This window comes from Larimichthys crocea, chromosome XXIII, assembly GCF_000972845.2.
Source record: "Larimichthys crocea isolate SSNF chromosome XXIII, L_crocea_2.0, whole genome shotgun sequence".
Classification (NCBI taxonomy): Eukaryota; Metazoa; Chordata; class Actinopteri; family Sciaenidae; genus Larimichthys; species Larimichthys crocea.
In genome coordinates, this window is record NC_040033.1 from 17,948,459 (window position 1) to 17,974,491 (window position 26,033).

General features: G+C 42.5%; 2 protein-coding genes and 1 long non-coding RNA gene across 6 annotated transcripts in view; 2 read left to right on the plus strand and 1 right to left on the minus strand.

The window, feature by feature from the left end:
- nrp1a (neuropilin 1a) overlaps positions 1-13,745 on the plus strand; it is a 59,473-nt gene extending 45,728 nt beyond the window's left edge. The window contains exons 10-18 of one of the 2 annotated variants that reach the window (XM_027274123.1): positions 3,038-3,369; positions 4,763-4,907; positions 6,851-6,961; positions 7,690-7,740; positions 9,635-9,778; positions 9,905-10,182; positions 10,308-10,404; positions 10,513-10,566; positions 10,684-13,745. In XM_027274123.1, coding sequence (XP_027129924.1) covers positions 3,038-3,369; positions 4,763-4,907; positions 6,851-6,961; positions 7,690-7,740; positions 9,635-9,778; positions 9,905-10,182; positions 10,308-10,404; positions 10,513-10,566; positions 10,684-10,970 — 1,499 coding nt within the window. In that variant the 3' untranslated portion in view covers positions 10,971-13,745. The remainder of the gene's footprint in view (positions 1-3,037; positions 3,370-4,762; positions 4,908-6,850; positions 6,962-7,689; positions 7,741-9,634; positions 9,779-9,904; positions 10,183-10,307; positions 10,405-10,512; positions 10,567-10,683) is intronic. The other variant, XM_027274124.1, reaches the window with a different exon arrangement.
- Positions 11,865-19,083, minus strand: LOC113744462 (uncharacterized). Of its 2 annotated transcripts, XR_003461554.1 has the most exons (4): positions 18,994-19,083; positions 17,516-17,725; positions 16,647-16,750; positions 11,865-15,441 (listed from the first exon to the last, which is right to left on the minus strand). It is a non-coding gene; the product is annotated as an uncharacterized LOC113744462 (long non-coding RNA). The 2 variants fall into 2 exon arrangements; XR_003461553.1 differs by lacking the exon at positions 11,865-15,441 and having other exon boundaries at positions 16,103-16,750.
- Positions 19,084-21,619: 2,536 nt separating this feature from the next.
- Positions 21,620-26,033, plus strand: part of itgb1a (integrin, beta 1a) — a 36,135-nt gene continuing 31,721 nt past the window's right edge. The window contains exon 1 of one of the 2 annotated variants that reach the window (XM_027274186.1): positions 21,620-21,969. The gene's annotated coding sequence lies outside the window, so the exon portion shown is untranslated. The remainder of the gene's footprint in view (positions 21,970-26,033) is intronic. The other variant, XM_027274187.1, reaches the window with a different exon arrangement.

The window sequence follows — 26,033 nt, forward strand, 5'->3', positions numbered from 1 at the left end:
TTCTATACAGTCCCATCCCTCCCGCTGATCTGGTTTTCAGCCTCCTCTTTAACCACAGTCTGTCTTTTGCTTACAGAGCTTTGATTTTGGCAGAGCTGCTCTCATCTTTGCCTTTTTGTTGATGTTATTTTAATGAGTGGTACGTGTGTGTGTTTGTGTGTGTGTGTGTGTGTGTGTGTGTGTGTGTGTGTGTGTGTGTGTGTGTGTGTGTGTGGCTCACTTTCATATGGTTTTAGCACATCTGTCTACATGGATTTATGAGCATGTGTATTGAATGTTAATTACCGCTTGCCCGCGTGTTTTGTTTTTCCGTACTCTGAGTATATCTTACAAGGACAGGGAAAAAAACAGCTATGTTTTGTCAATGTTGTTAGTGCAGGATTAAGCCTGGGATTAAAGTTAGGGTCAGGATTAGTTTCAGCAGGCCAAATGTGCTAATAATAATAATCAAAGCGTACAAGCGTTCAGTGTGCTTATGTGTGGCCGCTCATGTAAAAGCAGAGGCAAGGCACTACAGCAGGGTTACAGCTGGGGTGTACATTTCGGGCATGGGACCAAACCGCTGCATGGAGCGTAAAAACACATCACAGAATTGAAGTCACCACAGGGCCTCCGTAAGGACGTCAGCACCCCTGGGTGCTCTGAAGAGACTGCCAGCTCCACTGTAGCTAGCAGTGCAGTCGGAGAGAGAGAAATTGTGAGGCTCTTGAGGACTGCATAAACTCTCTGACTCACTCCGTTCTACCTTGAGTTATGAATCCCTGATACCAGAACTTTACTGAGAAACTTTTGCTGAGAGAAATATGGAACTCTTTTTAGTGCGGCTCCACTCCTCTTGTGCTGCCATAGTAGCACAGTAATAGCCACAGTGCACCAACATGTGACACAAACTTGGGGTGGAAAGCTATATAAAACTATTCAAAGGTGCCCACCTTCCACTTTAGATGTCAAACCATAATTCAGGCATCAGATTAGAGGATGATCTGTACCCTGAAGGTTGCAAGATGTTTTTCCCTAAATCATCATGGTCGCGTGCCTAAGCCGATACAAACAGCTAGTCATTAATAAAAAAGATCTACCACCCTGTTTTTTGTAAATATGCCACGGTATATAAATATCTGTGATGAGCCACTGATGCTCCACCCAAAGCCCAAATGTGGCCCGCATGTCCATGCATATCACCACCTACATGCTTACAGTCCACAAAACACACACATGTGCATACACACTTGTTTGTTCCTCTGGGTGTGTCATTGCATGCATGCCATCTCTGAAGCTTCTGTGATCGCAGCTGAAGTCAATTAAGAGCTCCAGATGACCTGGGGAGTTCACCCAAAGTGTCTAAACTCAGATCAGACACACACACACACACTTCACACACGTACCTTGTTCTCATATCCTCCCACTTCAAAGGCGGTCAGCGTGCAGTGCCTTAGATTTGCTCTATCAGAGGCTTGCCCCTGTGACCATTCGCAAACACGTCTTGGCCAAAGACAAAAGAGAGAGGATAGAAAAACTCTGAAAAAAACAGTCCAGAGACTTCCCACACGTCCAGTGTCTGTTCCTTGAACTCCGATTTTTTAGAATGCAGGACCAGTGATTCGTCTCACGGGTCTGCATAGGAGCTGCTTTAGATAACCATTGAGAGAAAGTCTAAATGCGGCTTTGTTCTCCAAGTCTTTGCTCACTTTTTCCCAGATGCTGCTATGCAGTGGTACAGTGCACACTTTGTCTAATGCAGACACAGATAGATGTAATAACGCCTGGATTTAGCCCTCCGTGGGAGCCAGATAGTAAATATGTTATTGCTTACTGCAGGTCCTTGACTCAGTGTGTTGGGATTAAGTGTTATAGGAAGGTTCATATGAGACAGGCAGGAAGATTTATCCATAATACAAGCTGCTGCCACACTTCTAAGAGTAATTATAATATTGTGAAACTTTCATGTTTAGAACAAACTATATATGTATCTGTAGATTGGACTCACGGCTTTTTGGTTATTGTGGTCATTTCTAAAGAAATAATCCAGGTGCAATTTACAGCAAAGAATACAAGGAAAACTTTAAAAATGATACTATATCCTCACCTTCAAAGTAGTTCAACAGTCCAACAGTGTAATACATCCTTGAAACATCTTTTTTTTTTTTCGTTTTTATGTGGACCACCTGCAAAAAAAGAGGGTTGGTCAAACATAATGGCTCAAAAACCAATTAGAAATGTTAATCAGGCTGTAGGGTTGGATCTAGAAAGTTAAAAGAATCAGGTTTAAACATGCAAAAGCTTCCAAGCTGTACCAACAGGTTGTTATCCTGTTCATCTGTAGATATGAAATCTCAAGAAAAAAGAAAGAGAAAAAAATAAGTAAACAGCTCTCCTTTTGAAAACGAAAGGGAAACATCTCCAAGGATGCTAAAAAAACCCACAGAGAGTTACAATAGGATAAGATCAGAGACGTAGAATGAAAGGAGAAGAAGAAAGTTTGAAAATGTGGACAGGAAACAACAAGGTGTTACAGGCACAGTCCCACAGATGTTGACAGCTGTGGAGCAGAAGGTAGATGAGTGCAGCAGCAGATAAAACACAAAGAGAACGTGTTTTGGTGTGCGAGTATTTGTGAGTCTATAGAGGGAGGGGGTTGAATAAGGGAGATGAAAAGGAAAAAGGGCTCCCAGAATGCAGGACATGGAAGCACCAACCGAGAGGAGGGTTTTAATTGGCTGCCTGGAGACAACCGCTTCAGGCGGAGGAATTAGTATGCATGAGATCTGCAGACAGAGAGAGAAAGAGAAAGAGAATAGCGAGAGAGATCACAGTAACATCACAAAGAGTTTAGGGAATTGTCTTCCTCACTTTGACTTTCACCATCCCTGTTGCCCCTATATGAACCTGAAACTCACCAAACTAAGCTTGAAGCATCGTGAACCATGTTGAACATCAAGCCTTTGGATCTGGATCAAGTCTTTTGTTGCCTATTTATCTGCCATCTCTGCAGCCTTTCATTACTTTGCATCAAAAAGCTTTACCTTTTGTCTTTCAGAGTACCCATGCTCGGGCATGCTGGGGATGGTTTCAGGTTTGATCACTGACAACCAGATCACTGCGTCATCCCACACTGACCGGAGCTGGGTACCAGAGAACGCCCGCCTGCTGACCAGCAGGACAGGGTGGACCCTGCTGCCCCAGCCTCAGCCCTTTACCAGCGAATGGCTACAGGTGGATCTTGGTGAGGAGAAGCTGGTGAAGGGGTTGATCATCCAGGGAGGGAAGCACCGTGAGAACAAAGTCTTCATGAAGAAGTTCCGCCTCGGCTACAGCAATAATGGCTCTGACTGGAGGATGGTGTTGGACACTAACGGGAACAAGCCAAAGGTGAGGGTTTTTCTTTGCATGTCTTTTGTTGATCATGTTACAATACCCATGAAAAATGCCTATGGATGGAAAAAATCTTTGGGGTATTTGCTCATCCCCAAAATAAAATCAGAAGCATAACCCTAATTAAACAACCGTTAATACTTTATTTTTAGACAAAGTTATTTCCAAAAATGGGTTGGAAATGATGGTTTGCCTTCTAGCACAAACCAAAAGATAGGTTTTACCATCGGCATGGTGGAAAATGATTCAAATACATAGTCGGATACGCCAGGATACGTCAGGACATTGATTCTGATTATGTCGCATTTAGTCGATTCTCACCAGAGAGTTGCGCCTGGCAGTTGTGTCATTAAGCAGTCATTGCGAGTCAATTTCAGAAGTGTTTTGAATCACATTAGGATAAGCATCTCAAGTCTTCCAGAGTTCTTTCCCAGTTCTCTCCTCCTGCTTTGTATTCTGCACCGCACACACCGTTCAACCCTTTCAATGGATAGTGAAACCTCTCCAGAGAGGAAGGAGGGGTAAAGGCAGTCAGGGGAAAACACGGGAGGAAAGAGAAGCACGAAGAGAGGGAAGTGCACGCAACATAGAGAAGTGACCCAAGATTTATCTGCCAGTGTCACTGCACGCATGGGTGACACACGCCAACACTTCGCTCAATGCATGCACACGCTTACACACAAAGGATGTATATCTACGAGCACATGCACAGCCATACACACACCTCCAAGAGGACTGCAACAGCCCGTCCCCAATTATAAGCACCCCTGACAGGGCATAAATCTGATCCAGATGGGCTGATGGTTGATTTATGAAGAGAGTAAGGAGGATCCATATCCCCCTTGTCCTAGTTAGCCGGCTCTCTCCCTTCGCCTGAGAGGTTCCTAGCATCAAAGTTGCACTAGGCTCCTTCACGTGATCACACCCATTAATCCACTTCCATCAATGCTCTATCTTCTCCTTTGCTTGCACCTCTTGCACCCGCGTTCTCCTCTTTTCCCTCATTCATTCCTTTGCATGCAGAGGATCTGAAACAGAGCTGAAGGAGCCGAAAGTTACCTTTGACAGTGGTGTGTGTGTGTGTCATGCTGTCTTTGCCACTGGCCCCCTGCGCCAGTCGCCTGAGCTGTGCTTTAGAAGTCAGCAAGATAAGAGAGATCTGGTCATCTTCTGTTCTTTCCCCGTCATCTTTCCACCTACCCAGCACATGCCATCCCTCCACACTGGTTTTCTGGTTTTTAGAAGGCAGGAATAAGTCTGCCTCGGGGTATCCGCGTTTGAAGAGCTGCATCAGTCAAATGCCTAGCAGTGACATTATCAGCAATTTTGCACTTTGTCTTTTTTCACTCACTTTTTCCTCTCTGCCTCTACCTTGCACCTTCCTTGCCAGATATTTGAGGGAAATAGCAACTACGACACTCCTGAGCTCAGGACAGTGGAGCCCCTGCTGACCCGTTTCATCAGAATTTACCCAGAGAGAGCCACTCCTGCTGGCATGGGCCTTCGACTAGAGCTCCTTGGCTGCGAAATTAAAGGTAAGAAGTCATAATTTATAACTCTTATCTTCTGCATTTTCTGTGTTCTAAATCACTTAAGTCACTTAAGTTTTGTTGGAAAATATCCAAAGGCGAGTGACAATGGCATTTTTTGGTGGCATTTCTACCTGTGGTGCCGATTGCTCTGCCAGCAATAATGGCGTTTCTACCAGTGGTGGTAAAGTTACTATCCAGAGTGAAACCTTTTTTCCCCATCCTGATGACATTTCCAGCTGTGGTAATGCTTTGAACCATGGTAATGAAATGTTCACCCCTGATGTTGATGTCGCCACCCTCCGTCATAAAGTCTTTACTGAGTTTTTAGTCAGGATACAAATTTTCTACCCACAATGAAAACCTAACTGGGCACACCTTGACTCATTCATCCACAGACTGAGTTTACAGGTGTTCACACATTATATGTCTTGACACACACTTCCAGGTGAGCCATCTATCATTCCGCCTAATGACATGGCTGCAAGTAGCTTGCTCTTCATGTCTTTGCCACAACCGGGGTTATTTAAAGATGTGCGTGAGGGCTCGCTGTGTTGAGCCCACAGCTGTCCAGCTTCTGTTCTTTATCCCTGCTAGTGACAATTGTCTCGTCTCCCTGTTCACATCAAAGCTGCCCCAACAGATAGCCACTTCTAGAGGGGATCAAATGAAAGCCCACCTGGCCCAGAAGGATTATTGCAGTCTGGCCCCCATCGCACTCTTCCCAACCCCTGCATGTCTTTCTTTTTTCAAAGGGCCGCACACACTTTGCTATCTCTAAAATGACCCCGATTTTTTTTTTCCGAGCTCTTTATCTGTTTCTCTCAAAGCTGATATAGCACAGAAACAGCTCAGCGATGTAAGAGTGTGTAGCTCTAGCCCTAAGTGGATTTACATATTGGATTTCAGGGACGCCCGTTTTGTTGTAAGCCTCATGGACTCCCACCGGGAGCTTTAGTCCGATGATAATGCTTGTTTTCAGTGTTAATGCCAAACACACACACCAACCACAATCACCCCGCCAAACAAGTTACAGGCATGTATACATAATCACTCGCGCACACAGGTGCTTGTGCAAGTGTGTACAAGCAAGTGTGTGTGTGTGTGTGTGTGTGTTACCAGCCATAGCAGGAGGGCTAAATCCTCATTTCAGTGAGAGGCTCCCCTGATGCAGCGCTGACCCCATCCCTGACCTCCCCCACCCTGAATCTGACAGGGGCTGATCTGCCTCATATTTCATCTAGCAGAGGGAGAGAGCAAGAGCAGCCGCTCACACATGTGCGCGCACACACTCGCAATCTCACACACAGATACTGTACACATACATTTTTCAGGCAGCTTGGCCCCATCCGTCTATGTCTGTCTCTCTCTCTCCACCTCTCTCCTTTCCCTTTCTCCTCCCTCCACACTGGGGAAGCCCGTTCAGTACTCAGTCAGTGTAAACACACAGAAATGCGCACACACTGCAGGACGGCTGTGTGGCATTGGAGCGTGGCTCGGATATAGGGCCAGGCCCACAACCAAGTGTAGCGGAGCCGTAATGATAGGGCGCTATGGAAGCCTGGGGCCCTGCCTATAGCCAATCCCAATCCCTGTTTCTGCATCTTTGAGTTTCATCCGCCCGAGCCTTAAGAAGCACGCTTTAGCGTCAATTCTATTTATACACCCACACCTCCACAGCATGATCAAAGGAGAGATGCTAATAGCTCAGTACTAGATTGAAGCCAGTGTGTAACTGTGGGTAGAGCATGCTGAGCTTATGTACACATATTACAGTGTTTTTCTTTTTTTAACTACAGAGCACCTTTTCAGACTACATAAACCCCATGCTCGCACTCATTATGTGTCATTTATTTAAAAATACAAATGATTTAAAATGTGAACATTAAGCTGAAGCTCCAGCACCTCCGGCTTCACAATTAACTCTGCCGTCTCTCTTCTCCTGACAGCTCCTACACCACCGCCTACCACACTAGTCCCGTCCAATGCTCCGTCGGACGAGTGTGACGACGACCAGGCGAGCTGCCACAGCGGCACAGGTGATGACTACGACGTGACAGGTGCTAACATCGCCCTCATGAGACTGCAAGCAAACACCCCTCCCCTCCCCCCACGCCCCTCCTTGCTTCCCCCCCTCTTTGCCCTTCCTTCTGCTATGGCTCACACACTCGATCCGCTCCACTTTCCCGGCTTTCACTGCTCTGTCACAGCTAGATTTGATACCGCAGCTAATCTGCCATCTACTATGCACGCACGCATGCACGCATGCGCCCACGCTCGTGCTGGCATGTACACAGCTCTAATTAGGTGCACCTGTAGCTCCCACCCACCTTCCCTCCCGCAGTCTATCCCCCCACTTGCACCAGCGATCGCCTAATGTGCACATGCACACACACACACTGTCAGCGCTGCCTCTCTCTATTCTTTCATCTCTCACCTGACTTCCGTCCTCCTGCACCTTCTTTTCCACTCAGTCCTCTTGGCCTCATTTCCCACTAACCCAGTAACTCTCTGAGCCTGCACTGCTGCCTGCACTCCCCCATTAACCAGCAGTCTCCAATGATGAGCATGGTACCATCTCAGTCACATGTTATAAAAGTATTACGTAAGTGCTTCGAGGTGAATATACAGAAAGAGGGCACTTACTGTATGAGAATGAAGGAAAAGACGAAGCATGTGTTGATCAGCTAGATTTAACCAGCATGGATACATTTAGTGTACAAGTGCAGTTATTTAAAGCAAAGGTGCCAGTCCGGGCTAACCATGTTAATGTGTTGTGTCGTGACAGGTGGTACCACAATGCCAGAGACCACTACTACTGCAGTGGATACCATCCCAGGTGAGCAGAAAATGAATATATATTTTTTTAACTATTCCACATTTTCTAAGTGCTGATTACGAGCCAGAATGTTGAAATATATAACACATACAGCCCTCCTCTGGGTTTTTTTTTTATTCATTAATATAGATTTATCAAGAAGCGTACCTTCACTAATGATTGCCAGCTCAAGGCGGCCTCTCTCCTCTCCTCTGATGTGTGTCTGTTATTAAAGCTGATGATATGGCCCTGAGAGGCTCCTGCTGACAGGGTGAGGGGAGGTTGTGTGATGCAGGGCTAGCTGATGATTAGCACTGGTGCTCTGTTGCTGCCTTCTCAGCATAATCACTAATCACTGGGCCGACACACACACGCACACACATGCACACACAACACAAAAACAGGGAAGCAAAATGCAAATGACCACAGGAAATGAGGTGTGCTTTAGGGTCATATGAGCAGACATACACATAGTGTGGTCTCCTATAGAGGCAGGCACCAGCTGAGAGGCTGTGCCCCAGTCTGACCTTACCTAATGGGCCATAGGTTCCACCCAGCCCCCTTCACTCTATCAGCTGACTCTGTGGTCTGTCTGCAGTCTACTGGGGCACCAGCTATAATAATAGATGAGAGCTCAGGTGCAGGTGTGTGTGTGTGTGTGTGTATGTAGAACATAACGAAATGTTTGTGGGTAAACACTTATCTGTCTGACTTTTCATTTGTAGACTCTCAAAGCGCGCATGCTAATCAGCTCTGTGTATTTGTGTGCGTGCCGCGCACTCTAATCTCAGAGGATGTAGTTTCCGTTGGCATACGGCAAGAAAAAGTCTCTTTTTTCTTTTTAACAAATGGCCAAGTGAGTCATGTGGCTGCTCATCTTATCCAGAGCATGTTGGTAGCCTCAGTCAAAGCCTCCCAAGAATGGAAAAAAAAAAAAGCCAAAGCCATTTTAATTGGGAATGGGATGTCTCGACGAAAAAAAAAGTGGCTTGGCTTTTGAAATGCGGTTCCACATGGGAATTCCATCCTTTGTGTTTAATGGGTAAATAGAGTCATTGCCTGCAGAAGCTAGTTAAAACCTTCCCATTATTAAAGGGAATACTGGCTCATATATTTAGTCATTTGGAGAGCCACCTCGTTGTGTCTCTAAAGGCATCTCATGCTGGACTTGAAGGCCGTGGCTAACGTCCCAAACATCTTCCTCCCTTGTGTTCTTTGGACGTCTTTCTTTATCCAATTTGAAAAACACTAAAGTCTGCGCTCCCACACATTTTCTTGCCTCCACCGAGGCTTCTCCGGCACGGCGTGTGTCCATGAGGGAATGCATTGTTGGAATGGGGCCCCGGCACTGTTACCATAGCTGTCTTCAAATCTCAAGTCTCCGCTCTCATTAAAATCCTGAGCTTTCTGCGGGTTGCTATGAATGTTGCTTTCCCAACTGGACACCATGTCCAGACCCCATCTTCCTTTCCCTTGTTCCTGGCTTTGTGTTGTGCCTGTTCTTAGTGTTCCTCTATACGTCTCTTTAGATACCCTGTTACATTCATTAAAAGAGATCATTAAGCAGCCAAGAAATAAGGTCTACATGCTGTTTCTTTTTCTCATGTTAGAGCCTTTACTTACCTTCTATCCCAGTATGGGTCTCTCTCCTGAGTTAGCTGTTTTTATCTTCTCCAGTTGTAAGACTCCAAGCTTACATCACACAGTTCTTTGCTGCCCTCTAGTGCTTGTAGCTGATCAAGATTAGTGGATGAAGCCCTAAAGTGTAGCCTGCAGTCATATTATGACAGGCCCCCAGGTCATTGTTCAGGCATATCTCAGAGTTCTTGACAATTTCTCCTTTTAGAATACGGAGGATGATGACATGTGATCTCCTCTGACACATGATTTTTACCTTTCTTGAACACATTTGCAGATTTTCTGTGGTTTGCCTGCGACTTCGGCTGGGCAAATGACCCGTCCTTCTGCAGTTGGACATCAGAGGACACTGGCTCCAGGTGGCAGATCCAGTCCAGTGGGACACCAACGCTCAACACTGGACCTAACATGGACCACACAGGTAACGACCCTGTAGGGTACCACTAATTAGGCCTTACAAAAATCTGCCACCTCCTGACACAGTGCACATTCCCTTTCAGCCTCAGAGTTTTCGTCTGTCAGTAATACAAGTTATTCTACTCTACAGGTGGATCAGGGAATTTCATCTACACCTTGGTAACTGGTCCCCAAGAGACCGAGGTGGCTCGACTGGTCAGCCCCATGGTGAACTCCCCGGACTCAGACCTGTGTGTGTCCTTTTGGTACCACATGTTTGGGTCACACATTGGCACACTGCATATCAAACAGCGCAAACAGACAGTCGAGGGACCGGCTGACATCCTGCTGTGGACAGTCAGTGGTCACCAAGGAAACCGCTGGAGGGAAGGTCGTGTCCTTGTACCACGCAACAACAAACCCTATCAGGTAAATCAAAACTGACCCAATCTTTCAGTCTGTGACTTGCTTGGGCATTTTACCACCATACTATGCTCTTTCCGTTATGGGATTCAAGAAAAGTTTGCCAATAAGTCACTGTGTGTTTTTTCAAGGTGGTGATCGAAGGTCTGGTGGATGGAAAGAGCTGGGGAGACATTGCTGTGGATGACATTAAGGTTCTCAATGGACTCAGCATGGTGGATTGTAAAGGTGAGGCTTTTAGTGATCAGAAATTCAGTTCTTGATCTACACAGATTTGAATGCAGCTTGTTTTTGTTTTTTTGGCATTGCATAAAATTTTAATTTCTGTTTGAACAGATCCTGATGTACCAACTGAGGCAATGCTACCAGAGGATAGGCTCAATGAAATCCGTAAGTCATTTTACATTTAGGGTTTATTTAACACCTTTTTTGGGAAAAAGTGCTTTCCTCCAGACCTTTATAGTTCACATCTCATGCTCCTCTTCTGCTTCTGTCTCTCCTTTCCAGTTGAAGACATCACTGAATACCCGGACTTTGTGGAGACCAACCAGATCAGTGGAGCAGGCAACATGCTGAAGACGCTCGACCCAATCCTCATCACTATCATCGCCATGTCTGCCCTGGGGGTCTTCCTGGGCGCCATATGCGGTGTGGTCTTGTACTGCGCCTGTTCACACGGAGGCATGTCGGACAGGAACTTATCAGCCCTGGAGAACTATAACTTTGAATTAGTGGACGGTGTCAAGCTAAAGAAGGACAAACTCAATGTACAGAGCTCATACTCAGAGGCGTGAGATGGGACTGAGTGCATTTGTGTAACTTTGTAACGTGCAGAGCTCGCAGAGCATGCACAAGACTGGCTGTAGGCATATCCTCTCGTATATCTGCGAGCAGGCAGGCTAAAAGGACTGCCAACACCCTCAACTCGCTGGATGAGGGACAGGTTCAGGAACCAATGGGAGGTTTGGACTGATCCACGCTTTTCTCAGGAGCTGCAGTAAAAAGAACCTACCAGTAGGGGACACTGTGTACAAATAAAATACAGAAAAAAAATATGTACAGATGATTTAGATGATATTTTAATTTTCTATTTTGATTTTCATTCATTTTTACAATCGGATGCTGGTGTTGAGACCAATTTATTAATAATGTTTAAAGTATTTATCGTTTTCTGGGAAAGAAATGTTTTTTTTTTAATTATCATTTCATGAAGGCTGTTGTTTATTTTCAAGTTTTGAAAGAGACGTATCAAAATAAATGAACGTAAATGAACCATATCCGGCAAAACTGTAGATTTGCCGCGTGGTGTGGCATACAGGGTGTGCCCATAACCCTTGACCCTGAAACATGTACCCCTTTCCCCCTTTGACCTCCATCACTCTTAAGTGAGGGTCTCATTCATGGCAATGTATGGTTCTGACAGTGCCTTTAGTACATTTTGGTTGGCCTCCTCTGTTGATCTGGGTGCTTTTTACTGTACATGGCTTAAGTTATGATGACAGGAAACAGGCGCACATCATGTTCTAAATACCTGCAAAAGAGGAAAACAATCTATCATAGCGCTTTGTTTTGTTATTTGTTGTTTTCTGTCCAAAAACCACACACTGTAAATAAGTTTTAATATATTTTATTGCCCTTTTTAAAGAAAGTAAAAAGAAAAAAAGCTGCAGTATCCCTTTTTTCATGGGTTTGTGTGTGTAAATACAATCTTCTAACTGTTTTGTGGAAGGTGCAGTGTTATTGTTTTTTAATTTTAGATGATTTGCTCAGATGAGTAAGACTTGTGTGACGCTGATATTACAGCGATTTTCAATGTGCATTCAAGCCATCTGTCACCGAAAACCACCGAAGGACGAATGAGTCAAAAGGTAACAAAACAAAACAAAACAAAAAAAGAACTCTTGGCTCTCTTTCTTAACTATTCTCTCATTTCTCCATCATATCTCTGCTGTGAGTTTGACTGATCACCAGAATGTTTTCACATAACTTCAAACACCTTCATGTCGATGGCAGAGGAGGTGGTAAAATATAGAAAATGTCTGCCAGCATACCAAAAAAACAAAAAACAAAACAACAATCATCATTGCTTTGCTTTAGCTAAGACTGACTTGTCACCTCCAAACGTCACTGTGGATTGTTCACTGAAGAAGTGCTATCTGGACAATGCAGCTTGAATGCACTTTGTTACTGATTCCCTCATGATAGGAGCCTATTAAAAGAGGGTCAAACACACTAACTGAAGAATGGTGCTATCGTTACTTTAGCCAGACACATTTATCTCTTGATAAACCCAGTTTGTATTGTTCACATGCTGTATTGTAGCTTAAGGCCTCTTGGGCCGCAAAGAGTTTTTACGTGTTTCACCTGTAGCAGCCATAACGTTGTGATGTCAGAGCTGATGTCATTAGGACGGGACACTGGTACAGCGAGGGATCGAGTGGCGTCACCTGAATCAGGTCACCTGGCCTCCCCTCAGTGGCTTTACCAAAGGATGGTTGCCCCCTTCTTGTTTGCTGGGGGTTCTCACCAACACACAAAATACCACAGACCACAGTTCACCAATCACTCACAGAAGAACTGACTACTTGCTTTGCCCTGCCCTGTCAGAGGAAATCAAGCAGGGGGGATGATGGGACGCTTGTAGAGACGAGCAATGTGTGATCTGTTTTTCTATCTCTTTATAAGCTCAATAGAAGTGCAAATGTCACCTCAATGTGAACTCTTCAAATCTATATTGAGACTCTTGTTTGCAGATGAAAGGATGGATGGATGGATGGGGCGTTCCCACCACTAGACACTTCAAGAGGAAGGGACTCTGTGTGAACTCTGTTAAGATTGACAGCATCAGGACACAAGAGCCCATGGGACCAGAAGTCCGGAAGGTTTTTTTTCCCCCTGCCACAATCAAACAATCAAAAAACTTTAACCTGACAGGGGTGACATCTTTTGCATCCGTGTGCTTTGTCTGTCGTGCCGTGGTGAACACATTCTCAGCTTGTTCATTTCAGATTTGACCTCCCGCTCCTCTCGACCTCTACACCGTACCGTCTGCGCTCTCGGCTATAAAAGAGGACTGTAGCGCTCAGCGACATCTGCTAAACTAGAGAAAAAGGATACTGTAGCGTGGACTCTAAACAAACAATGTTGCACTGATAAATATATTTAAGAGGTTTATGTGTTTATAGCGTTCATTTGCCAAAAAAAAGAAAAAAAAGAAGCAAAAAACAGAAGAAAGTCGAAAACACAAAAAACACGTGTTCATTTCTTTCATTTTTATATATATATAGTTTCAGATTATGTGATATAATTCTGAAATGTAAAAAATATTGAGATGTTTTCATTATTGAAAAAGGCTAACTAGATTTTCCAACAGTAATGTCCCTCCCTACCATTTACATGGCATATTAACGCTTCGTTTTGTACTGTCATTCAAATTTTGTGCAAATTTCTTTCTCTCTTTTTTTTTCTTTTTTTACAAGAACAAGAAAATAAGACTTTTATTTTCAATACTGCTTCTGTATTTTGCTGTTGTAGGAAAAAAAAATGAATAAACAGCAAGGCCTTAAAAAGAAAAGGGAATATTTGTGTTGTGATCCAGAATCTGAAATTCAAGTCAAACTTTTTATTTTCCCTGTTCCAGTCAGATCTACATCACAGCCGTGCTGTAATTGATAAACCAGCAGCATCACATGCAGCGTCTGTTTTTTTGCATCAAAGTAATGTGAAAGCACTATTACAGCAAGACATTGATGTACACAGGAACATTATTGTCAAGTTTTTGCCTCACAGCCATCGCTTTCCAAAGATACAAATAAAAGGCATCTTCATATGAAGGAAGTTGATCATTTATTAAATAAATGCAGCTCAATTAAGTTGTTTTGGTAGATTTAATAGTGGAGAAAGGGCAGCTGATCAACCGATTTACTCTGTCACCAAGTAATAAATGGTGAATATTTATGGCCAGATGAGATACATATGGAGCAGATGGAAACAACTCCAATGAGGTCTCTAATGTGAGGACTCTCCACCTATTGGAGAAAAACGGTGGTGAAAATCGTGGCTTCGAGCGAAGGGCGGGTACTGACCACTAATGAGAAGCTGATGTGAGCTACACTCGGTTGCTCAGCTGGTTTTCGTGTTGGTCTATCATTAGCTGAAATTAGGCTTAGTCTTCATTTTCACTGATTTGTTTCTCATCAAAGAAGGTGAGGCCTAAACGATTGGTGCCTTATTTTGGCAGGATGCAGGACAGGAAATGAGTTTTAATACAGGAAAATATGATGAGGGAATTAGTTTTATAGTTTAATTTAAATTCCAGTTCGGGCTAAGAGTTAAAAAAAAGAATATTCACAATTACTTTCAGTGATTAATGTCTTTAAACATTATCACATCTTAGATAAATAGCAACAATGCTATTCCCCATCATCATAAACAACCAAATTAGACTTGTAACATCATTTGGTTGCATATCTTTCACACACAATTAACTGCAAGAGATTTGTAACCCAGCAACCCCACTAGATCCTTTTTATCTCTGCTCAAACCACATGAACTGTCATTTCTGCGTAGCATTACTTGAAATGAATGAATTAATCAGTCGAGCAAGCAAGAGATGAAGCCTCATCAATCTTTTATTTGTGCTGATACACTTAATGGAGAGTTGGAGTTTAAAGTGATCAACAAAACAATCAAAGAAGAGAAGTCACTTTTCTAAAGGCTTAGGACTTACTACTGTGTGTAGGATGTTGTGACATTTAAGGTGAGGTTGCAGATTGCAGCTACCTTTCAAGCATGAAACATGTTGGACTCCATGGAAAAGGGACCTGCTCCCTCTGCAGATATAAAAAGCTCATTCTAAAGTAACAAAAACATAACGATTCTTATTTCCAAATAAATATAAACTAATAAAACATGCTTTTAGATTCCATTTCTGACATATTCTGCTGATAAATCCCCTGAATCTGTGACGGACATTTAAGTCTTTAATAAGAACAAGTTTGAGGTTGCTAAGTTGTGAAAAATCTCTATGGCGTTTATTCTTCATATTCAGAAATAATTCAGTCATAAATAATAACATAATAAGCCATTAAAGTTGATAAATTATAAATAAATACTCATTACTTTATTCGTTTCTAATAATCCATCAGGTCTGCAATTGTGAATGTTAATACGTTGTTAATCAATTAATTGTGGTCCAGATGTCAGGCAGCTCTTTTCCAGAAGCTCAGAGCTCAAACAGTCCATCAGGTCTGCATGAGTGTCACACTGCAAGAAGATCGGCCAAAATGGTTTTAGAATAAACTTGTAGTTTCCAAGTTTCTTCTGTCTTCTGACAATGGACAAAGAAAGCACTGTGTAGTTTGGGCTTCCTGTCACGTCGAGGACTATGAGTTATCAGTTCCATCAAGGAGACATTTCCCCTTGAAACTAACTGAGAGAAATCCAAAACATGAATATAAATGTGCACTTTACTTCAAGACTTTATTAATGTATTTGTCAACACTATAACTCGTCCTGTGGGTGCTCATGAGTTATTTCTGGTGTACAAACATACAATGAATCACCTTGTAATGGTATAGAATACGTGTTCATAGGAGAAATTATGATTTTTGACGAATACTGTACATAAATGAACTCTTAAAAATGTCCATTTTGCTTCATGTTATAATATGTTGTTTTAATGTTTATACACTATATGCTAAAAAAGGGGACTTCTTATCTTATCTTGTGACTCCTGGACATAAAGTTCAAATAAGCTCCATCTCAAGCAGCTACCACAGTAAAACGCTGCTTATACTTTTATGCATCAGTTTAAACTAATAACATTATAAATGATTGTGCATATATTACTACTAAATGAGTACCTTTCATTTGATATGCTAAGTGCATTTTATTGATAATTAATTCCGAACGCAACGAGTATATATTTTTTTTTACACTAGTACTTTTTCTAAAGTTAAAGGTGTGCATACATCTTCCACCACTGAACACAATCAACAAACAGCATTACCAACCTCAGAGTGAAATGTCAGCTCTATCTGTAGTTTTACATTGTACCACTAGATGACACAATGGTGTAATATTAGTTCAGTACAAATATCTCATGGATACATATGGCTGAAATATGACTGTTTAACACAAGAATGATGCTGCATACTAACCACTACAGTATAACTACTAAATACTACATACAACTAATATAGTGTCATATTTCTGTCACATAAAACAAATAAAAGTTCATTTCAGCCATAGTGTAGCCTGCCAGTGCATATATGGAATCTTTTCTTCTCCATCTTATATCATCCGCAGAAATGAAAGCAGGTTTTTAGCAAGTAACCAAAACAAATCATTTCTTTTTATAGAAGTTATTCCTAGGTTTTCACACAAACAGTAAGAATATCATTTTTCACAGACAGAAGACATGCCAATACAGCACAGTAAAAATAGCACAGATGTAAATAATGACTTACTGTCTTAGATAAAATAATAAGGTTAATGATGGCTAAATTCCATTTCAGTTTCATGGTCCTGATATTCGTCATCTCAGCTCACACTCAGGCTGTCATGCTTCTTCCTGTAAAAAAAAAAAACACAGAAAGAAAACATCATCCGTGACAGCTGTTTATCTTTATAAATGTGATGTCGACATCAGGAATTCTGGATGTCATAAAAGGAAAAACAAGATAATGTCAACAAACTATTATTGCGTTTTTTCCATTCGACCATGTTTCCATGCAGTGAGCAAAACAGACCACAGGGAGGCTCCAGAAGTCATGGAAGAACTAATGTAACAGTACACTGTATATACATCACCACATCAACACTACATTAGACATTAGACATGACCATACACTTCAAAACACACTCATCTCTGCAGAGGAAGTTACAGTTAGTATGTCGGTCAGTTTTTACATTGGACCAAACTGAGTATTTTTAGTTGAAGGAGAGCAGGAGATGAAGCCAGACTAAAGACATTTTATCAGATGAAGTTGCTTTCCATGAGGTCTGTGTCACTTACAGTCTGAGTCTCTGATCTGCTGCATATTTCTATGTCAAGCAAATGCTGTGTTATTAATTGGTGAGTATGATTCATATCAGTGAGATCATAGCTTCAAGATATCCCAGACTCTGTGGATGAATATGAGCCCTACCATGACTCATATTACAGTTAAAACTGTACTTTTTTTTTTACCAAAAAAGCAATTGATTTTAAATTATACAACTAATGCCAGAACCATAAACTGTATGAGAAAGAGAGTGGAAAGTTTCCATCCAGTTGAAGCAGATTCAACTTTTCACCCATCTCAGGGGGCAAAGGGGGAGATGAAGAGCTGCATACCCTGGTAAACACTCCCCAGAGACCAAACAGGATTCAAGGGTCTTCCGGATGTGATAGTTTGTTTTCTCTCACATTCTTCCACTTTGTCCCAAGTGCTGAGGCAGGAATAACTTTCCACAAAGTTTAAGGGAAATACATGGCTGAGTTGATTATTTTCTCTGAGAATGGTCCAAAAACTGTGCAGTCGGCAGTTTTATGTGGCATCTAATGCTGTGGAGGAGTGAAAAAAAGAACTGTTATTATAATTTCATTCATGTGTTGTGATACTTCGTTATGTAATATATTTTATAGTCCTGCTGTGGAAACTTGACAGGAGTATATTTGTAGACAACCAAAACTATGTTAATGCACAGGAGGACCAGTGTGACTGATGAGGAGACGAAAGTACTTTGAGAGACACTTATGATCACAAGAAACTACAGTCAGAAAGCCTTAAATGACTTTAAAATGATCTATCTGTATCAAAAATGAGCAATAAACATTACAATACACTTGATGATTTAAATAAATGCTGTGAGCTACAATGTGCTTTTCCACAGGGGGTTACTTCTAGCTGGTGAAGTTTTTGTAGTGCTGATACATCGAACCATCATGAGAGAACAAAACACAGTCAGCACTTAAATAATCAGATTTTTATATAACTTGTTTGTTTCACTATAAAGTCAGATGTCAGTATGGACATTATATATTCTGTTGTATCACAACATGACATGACATTAACCTTGTTTTTTGTTATATACCAGTGAGCTGATGATATTCATTTTGATGTAGTTACAAAATGGTGTAAAATTGATGTTGGCAACTGTGTAAACAAGCAATTATGTGAGCGGGTGTACAGCATTTTTGGCATCCTGTTTATAAGAAGTCAGAAATAGTAGTGTAGATAACAATTGCTTTTTGGCTAGTTAGAGCACATAATGATTTCTTGATATGTTGAATAACATCAGAAATGTAATTACGGTACAGATATCCTCAATGATGTCCAGATTCAAATGCCAATTAGGGTGACTAAATATTCTAAAATGTTTGGTTGATATTGACATTATGAAAAATCAGAAATGCAATTTGATTGATTTCTAAAATGAGACTCTCACTCAGTCTCTTTTCCAAATTTCAGTTGTAGAGATCTGTGATTCTTATTCTTATGCCAAAAGGGAATTACTGATCTCTGCAAATCAGTTTTGACCAGTCAACATACAATCTTTATATGTTTAACATATATCTTTAATTGATGCTTCCACAAGTGAAGAACTAATGACGTTTCAGACGGTCATAATTGTATAACTGAAAACACATTCAGCTTTAATGTGAGCCTACATGGAAGATTCAAACTATCCCAGCATGACTTACCATCATGTGCAGGGGGAGCTGACTGCCCTTGCCCTTCATCACTACTGCTGTACCTACTTAGGACTAGATAAAGTTTTCCTACACGTTAAGAGGGAACTACGATATAAATAAACATTACATTACCACACCTCCGACGGATTTCACCGGTTTATCCAGTAGTTGAAGCTCCTTTCACGGACCTCTTCAGCAGCTGCAGCAGTAGTAACGTTGTGCGTTTCTCATGCACCTGACACTTGACCTGTCTGGCCATTGGCCAAACGTACGCTGAACAGAGATCAGCTGTCACAGCCTCAGTATGACCATTACTGTGATACTTCAAAATGTAAATCTGGCTCTGAATCAGTTGATCGGCTGTCATTTCTCTTGGTTCTCGTGTTGACGAACTTGACCAACTACCTATCAGATCTGGGGTGGCCGCAGGGGTGGCCAATGAGATTTCAGGGTGGCCACCCCCCCAAAATCGCCACGGTTAGTGTGAGACATTTTTGTTGCCACACAGCACAAAGGCCGATAAATATCCACAGAGCCTGGTCTGTAATATCTAACGTGAATTTTAAACATAAATGCTAATGTCACATTCGCATTTTCTACAAAGTTCACAGCGATTCCTAGTACTGGATTGCCTTCCAGAGGCTTACATGGAGAACGAAGTGAGGAAATGTTGGCTGGAGCACTTTAGTGATAAGATTCTTGTAATATTTTTCATGGGATCAATAACCGATGGCTTCCTTTACCGGTGAATTAAAGCAAAGAAATGAAGTGCATGTAAGTGTGAGCCTCGCTGGACTCGAACTCGCGACCAGCGGATCTCTAGCGCTGTGCGCATGCGTACATGAAAGTCCTCAACGTTGCTTTGGACGCCACCGTTCGGCCACGTGGGCGCATGACGTCACTAAGAGCATACGACAGTGTGATGGCAGACGTTGGTCCGATCAGAACAGTGTGATGTTTCTCGGTGAATGTTGTTCTTCAAAGCGTTTAAAGCGAGTTTTCTATGAAGATCAAAAGGCCCTGTTATACAAAAAGGTAGCCGGTCACAGCACTGGCCGTAGTCCCACAGCTCATGGGTCCACAGATGCTCAGTGGAGCACTGTGTTTCTAACTTGCGGGTGTTGAGTGCGCATGCGTGCATGTGTGTGCCTGTCTGTGGGTTGCTACGGCGCAGCGGCAACATATAACCGACTACTAATATAAAGCTGAATTCCGGTCGGCTTTTATAGGTCTCTGATGCGCACTCGTTCTCAGTCACGGTGCAGGTCAATTTGTCTGTCTGTAACCACGTTGACACGCTCACACCCGTTAAGTCCACTCCCTAGAAACACTTTTCAGTTTTTAGATGCCTTACTTTTTGAATGAAATCTTTTTAAATTTAAAAAGGTGCAAGTTGCCCCGTGGAATCATGGGTAATCTTCTAATGCGCATGCGCCGTCTGTTCCGCTCTCTGCCCGGAATCCGGGCTAAGATGCCCTGCAGTACCGTTTTCAACCACAACATGGAGCGGCTGGTGTCCGACATTTAGGCTGCTGACGAGGTGTCTGTTCAGCACCCCGTGTCTCTTGTGGCCAAGAAACGGCGGACTTTATGAGGAATGAGCTGACCAAAGCCAGAGGCAACCAAGTGACTAAGTGTTGCCAGTCACAGTACCCGACGCTTCCTTTACCAGGACTCGAACTCGCGACCAGCGGATCTCTAGCGCTGTGCGCATGCGTACATGAAATTTCTCAACGTTGCTACGCGCCAACCTTCGGCCACCTGGGCGCAAAGTCTGTCACTAAGGCATGCGACAGTTATGGCAGACTTGGTCCGATCAGACAGTTGATGAAACTGGTGAGGAGTTGATTATTTCTCTGAGAATGGTCCAAAACTGCAGTCGGCAGTTTATGTGGCATCTAATGCTGTGGAGTGAGTGAAAAAAGAACTGTTATTATAATTCATTCATGTTGTGTGATACTTCGTTATGTAATATTTTATAGTCCTGCTGTGGAAACTGACAGGAGTATATTTGTAGACAACCAAACTATGTTAATGCAGAGGAGGACCAGTGTGACTGCTAGGAGACGAAAGTACTTTGGAGACACTTATGATCACAAAAACTACAGCCAGAAAGCCTAAATGACTTTAAAATGATCTATCTGTATCAAAAATGAGCAATGGCCACCCCCCAAAATCGCCACTGTGAATGGCTACATGTCAGCCCTGCTCATTAAATGTTAAAGGGGCTCGCTGTGGTGCTGTGGGGGCGTCCTCGCATTAACGTAGGCAGGAGACTGGAGCTGCGTCAAGTCAACAACATTAAGAAAACAGAAAACAGGAAAAGATAAGAGTGCCTTCAAAATAAAAGTAATCGACATTTATAACGCTGTCTGTCTGCATGACACAAGTCCTTGTCATTCCATTCTTTATTTGTTATTAAATGTACATTGCTTGATATTATAAACTCTCTGTCTCTGTACCTTTAGTAGCAGTGTGTATGTGTGCCAGTATAACAGGTTTTCAGGGTTTAGTGTTTACCTAGACTAAACTAAATTGACAATAACTACTTAGACTGTATATATTTATATTAAAAATAATTCTCATTTTTCTGTGTTCAGTACTGTAAACATGAACAGCTTTAATAGTATTAACTTTAGTAAGTTTTTTTTTTTTTTTTTTTAAATAAATGTTTTTCAAACACCAACTGTAGTACAGTATGTGTTTTATTTTGAAGGTTTTACCCGGACATGCTGTGTTACAGCGTGCGGTCCTGTGCAGGAGGAGCGGCGCTCTGAGGGTCTGCCTCTCCGCTTTCCTCTGCTTTTAGACGGAGGAGGAAAAGAGGTCCACACCAGGCGCCGCTGGGATCTTGTTTCCACTCTCCAGCTATCGAACCGCTGCCGCATTTGGTTTTGATCAAACACAAAACACATTTTTCTCTGTGGAGGCAGGCTCAGGGGAATGAGTAGCGGGGGAAATCGACCGTGACTTTTTCGGAGGAGAAAGTGGCTCCTGGTGCCAACAGGGCAGAGAGTTCCTGCTGCTGCTAGCGGACCATCACCGAGGGCTGGAGACAACAGCTAGCTCACTTCCTCTGTATGTTGTCTCCGAAATAACACCACAGCGCCGAGGTAAGGAGGCTAATAATATACTGCATGCTATATTATTTCTGTCACAGCTTATTAAAGTGTTTACTTTATTATTAATATATTTTTTTCTAAACAGGTTTGTGTTTGCTGTAAGTTCACGGATGTTATTGAGTATTTTCTACCACTTGTAGTAACATTAGTATGTTCCTGTATGATTCATAGTTATTATGAAACTTGAAATGACTTGATTTTATTGTTTACATGTTAAGGTATCACTATTAAATTAGACTTTTCAAAGTAAAAGTACTCTACTACTTTTACTTTGAAAAGCCTAGTAGCTGTGGCTTATTACTGTTTTTAAAAAAGGTGTGTGTGTGTGTGTATGTGTGTGTGTGGTTTTAAGCTGGCTTGTGTGCCTTCTGTACACCACTGTAATATAACTTTAACTAGTGTGTGAACTGCAGTATTCACCTCCCTCTTCACCTGTCTGTCTGTCTGTCTGTCTGTCTTGATCACATGTGGCAGGCTGTCCTTGCATCTCTCCTCACCGAGTGTGGACGATCATATGAAAAGGCTTCAACAAGTGATCTCACATGATCTATTTAAATTACTCAGGGATCGCTTCACATGAGACGCTGACAGCCCCTGAGGGAAGCAGAGAGACAGGCAGACGGTCGAAGTTTAAGAAGTGTTGAGAGCGTGAGTCAGTGAGGTCCCAAAAGAAAGAAAGAAAGAAAGAAAGAAAGAAAGAAAGAAAGAAAGAAAGAAAGAAGTCAGTCTTTCTGTAGCAAACAGGAAACAGAGGCATGAAGATGCTGTGTACTTGAGGGAGTGGATGCACAACAGAGTCATCACAGTGTCTCTCTGACAGAGCGCGCTGCTTATTATTGCCCACGCCAGTCCAGGACTGACATGCGGTATGCCATTGATTGGTTCAGGCGGCGGTCCCTCATCTCATCTGAAGGAGAGCAGAAGGATACGGCCTTTATCAATGGAGCGCTGACTCCACAGAGGAGTTTAATCAGGGAAATGGAGGCAGGAAGGGAGGAGGAGACGGAGGATAGGAGGGGAGGGGGGTGGGGGGGTCGGTGGATGGAAGGAGATATGGGATGAAAAAAAGGGGGTGGAGAAAGGACAGTAAGGCGGGAGGGGGAGGAAGGCTAATTGAGGAGGAGGAGGAGGGTAAATGTAGGACAGTGGGGGGAGTTTAAAAAACGGTAGCTGGATGTGACCTCAGGGCCTCAGGGGAACAGCTGAGGCCGGACTCCCACCTGATTTACGAGGCCACTTACTGGGCCCAGAGGGCCACACCCAGGCCTTTCTCCTCGACATGTGATGTTTATTGTGTGTGTGTGTGTGTTTGTTTCTTTGTCGGTGAGTGACGTACACCTTCTGTGCAGACTCGTCCCCTGGAGACGGAAGTGATGAATATGCACTTTGTGATTTTCTGTGTGTGTGTGTCTGTGTGTGTGTGTCTGTGTTCCTGTGGGAGAGAAGTGATGAATGTGCCCGATTGCCCTCAGCGACACATGCTTTGTGCCGGAGCGGGAGATCTCAGTCTCAGAGGCGTAAAGCGGTACAAATAATCACCTGTTACAGCTATTTACCTCCACCACACACACACACACACACACACACACACACACACACACACACAGTTTAAAATCGGGGTCTTCAGCTGATGATCCTAGAAGAGCAGTTCTCTGTGATTTGTTCGTCATGCCTGACCAACAAGCTAAAACCTCTGCAGTCTTTCCTACATACTGAAGGTTTCACAACCCATACAGTAATTTTAAAGTGTAGGAAATTTGAGAGTCTCGACTGTTTTCTGTTTTCACAACGCTGTGCTCTGCAGCTTTTGTTCAGCTCCATTCTTCTGAAAATCATTTTTGGCCCGGATTTGTCTATTTCTGCATCTAGATTGCGGGGTGGGCCTTCCTCTTGGTTTTGGTTTGTGACCTCCAAGAGCTGCTTTCAGCCAAAACCTTTGCCTTTGCCCTTCTCTTATCCACTCTTCGTCTCCACACTTTTTCGGAGGGGGCCCTCTCGCTTCTAAAAACAGCCTTTTGAAATACCGGTGAGGAATGGCGTGGTCAAAGCTGACCCCTGCTTTCCGAGGTCTGCTGTGAAAATAAGGCTAAACATGTTATGTTGGTAGTAAATAGTAGCAGCCTGTCGCGGCCTACGCGTTGTGCCGTGCTGTGTTTATTATTGTGACAGTGTGAAGGTTTAACTGCGAGGGTCTGCGAGCAGGAAGAGAAATGTTTATGTGCCGTTCATCCACAGAAAGACTCAGTTCAAGGGTATAAAAAATTGTGTTTAAAAATGTGGCTTTATTCACTAACATGAACACTGGCTTGGCTTACAGCAACAATAACAGCGCTGTGTGCAATGGAAAATTGGGACTCAGCATTAAACCTTAATACTTGGTTAGACCCTGAGTACTGAATGCTGTTTTCCGTGTATTCTCTGGTCATTTTTGCCTTTATGAGATAGAAAACAGTAGAGACGTGACAGGAAATGAAAGGAGAGGGATGCAGGACGAGACACAACAAAGGTCACATGTCTTACATGGTTGGTGTCTCAACCCCTGACCCACAAGGATGCCCTGAGATTCATAGCATTGTTAACTTGTTGTCTTTGATCAGGCAATAACCTGTCTGTTATCCATCCATCCACCCATACATCCATGTGTGTGTGTGTGTCTATATATATATATTGGAGTTCTGCGTCTTGTGTTTACAACATTTAAAGTTGGTGTAAGTAATGGTTTTCAGAAGCAGTTTATGTTTGTTGAAATTCTCCTTACGTCCTGACAGCAATCAAAAATTAAGATTAAATCTGTGGTTGTCGCCGGCATGTAATAAGACCATCAGCTTGCCTACCTGTGCAGACTCTGTCCGTGCACTCATCGTGCCTGGAGAGTTCAGTTGGATTCCTTTTAAAATAAAACTAGCTCTTGCGAGTTTCTCCAAAATTACACGTTTTTAGTCCTTAAAATAAAGAAACGTGTAACTATCTCAAAACAATACTTTTTGTTTGCAGCATGGGCTGTAAATATAGTTAGCAACTTTTCAGAATCAGTATATAACGTAAACATTAAAGATTAGAGCTGTTTGGTCTATAAAATATATGAAAATGTTCATGACAGTTTCCCAGAGCCCAAGGTGATGTATTCAAATGTCTTGTTAGGTCTGACCAGCAGTCCAGATCCCAAAGATATTTTGTCTTACAGTCACATGAGGAGGAAAGAGAACCAGCAAATGCTCACAACTGAGATTTTTCTTGAAAAATGACTTAAATCTTTTTTCGTAAAACAGCTGCACTGTAACAGCAGTAGTATTGATACACAGCTATAATGTATTTAATATTTGATATATACAATTTCCTCTAAATATGATGGAAACCATTTACAGCATTGTCTTGTGTTTATTTGGCTGATTTCTCAGTATTATATATTTTAATTCCCTACTTGTATTATATATATGAACCAAATCTAGAAGTAACCAATCAAAGTTCATAGCAGAGTCTATAAATATTCTGACATCAGAACTTCTTTTCATTCCTCTGAGCATTAATCAGTTCCCATGTGCCTTACATGCATGAACACATATAACCAATACAATGCAAACTCTGTTCTTCCTCTTAGTGAATGTGGTCTGTTGGACACTGACGTCTCAGGGGTGTTAAGTGAGTCACCAGCAGTCCTTCCAGTTCAGAGACAGAAACACAGCGTAGTACTGTGGCTCTCTTTTTAAAGGCGCTCATTGTAAATTCCTATAGCTGCAGATGTGCATATTTGATAAAGCTCGACAAAGGAGCCGATTGTTCACTTCTGACTGAACCAGCTCAATATTTAATGAAATTGAGGTGACATAATTATAACATGAAACGGTCAAGTTGACTATTTAAAAGCACAGACGTTGGCTTAATAACACTTCAAAGAAGCCATCAAAGTTACAAAGACCACTGCTTAAAAGGAATCAGTTCAAGTTTGCTGCTTCCTTTGAAAGATGAGGCTTCACATCACCTGCTGCTTTAAGATGTTAATGAACTGGTAGCAGCAGTGTTTGGGGAACTCATCACAGAAGTGTAGCTGAAGTATC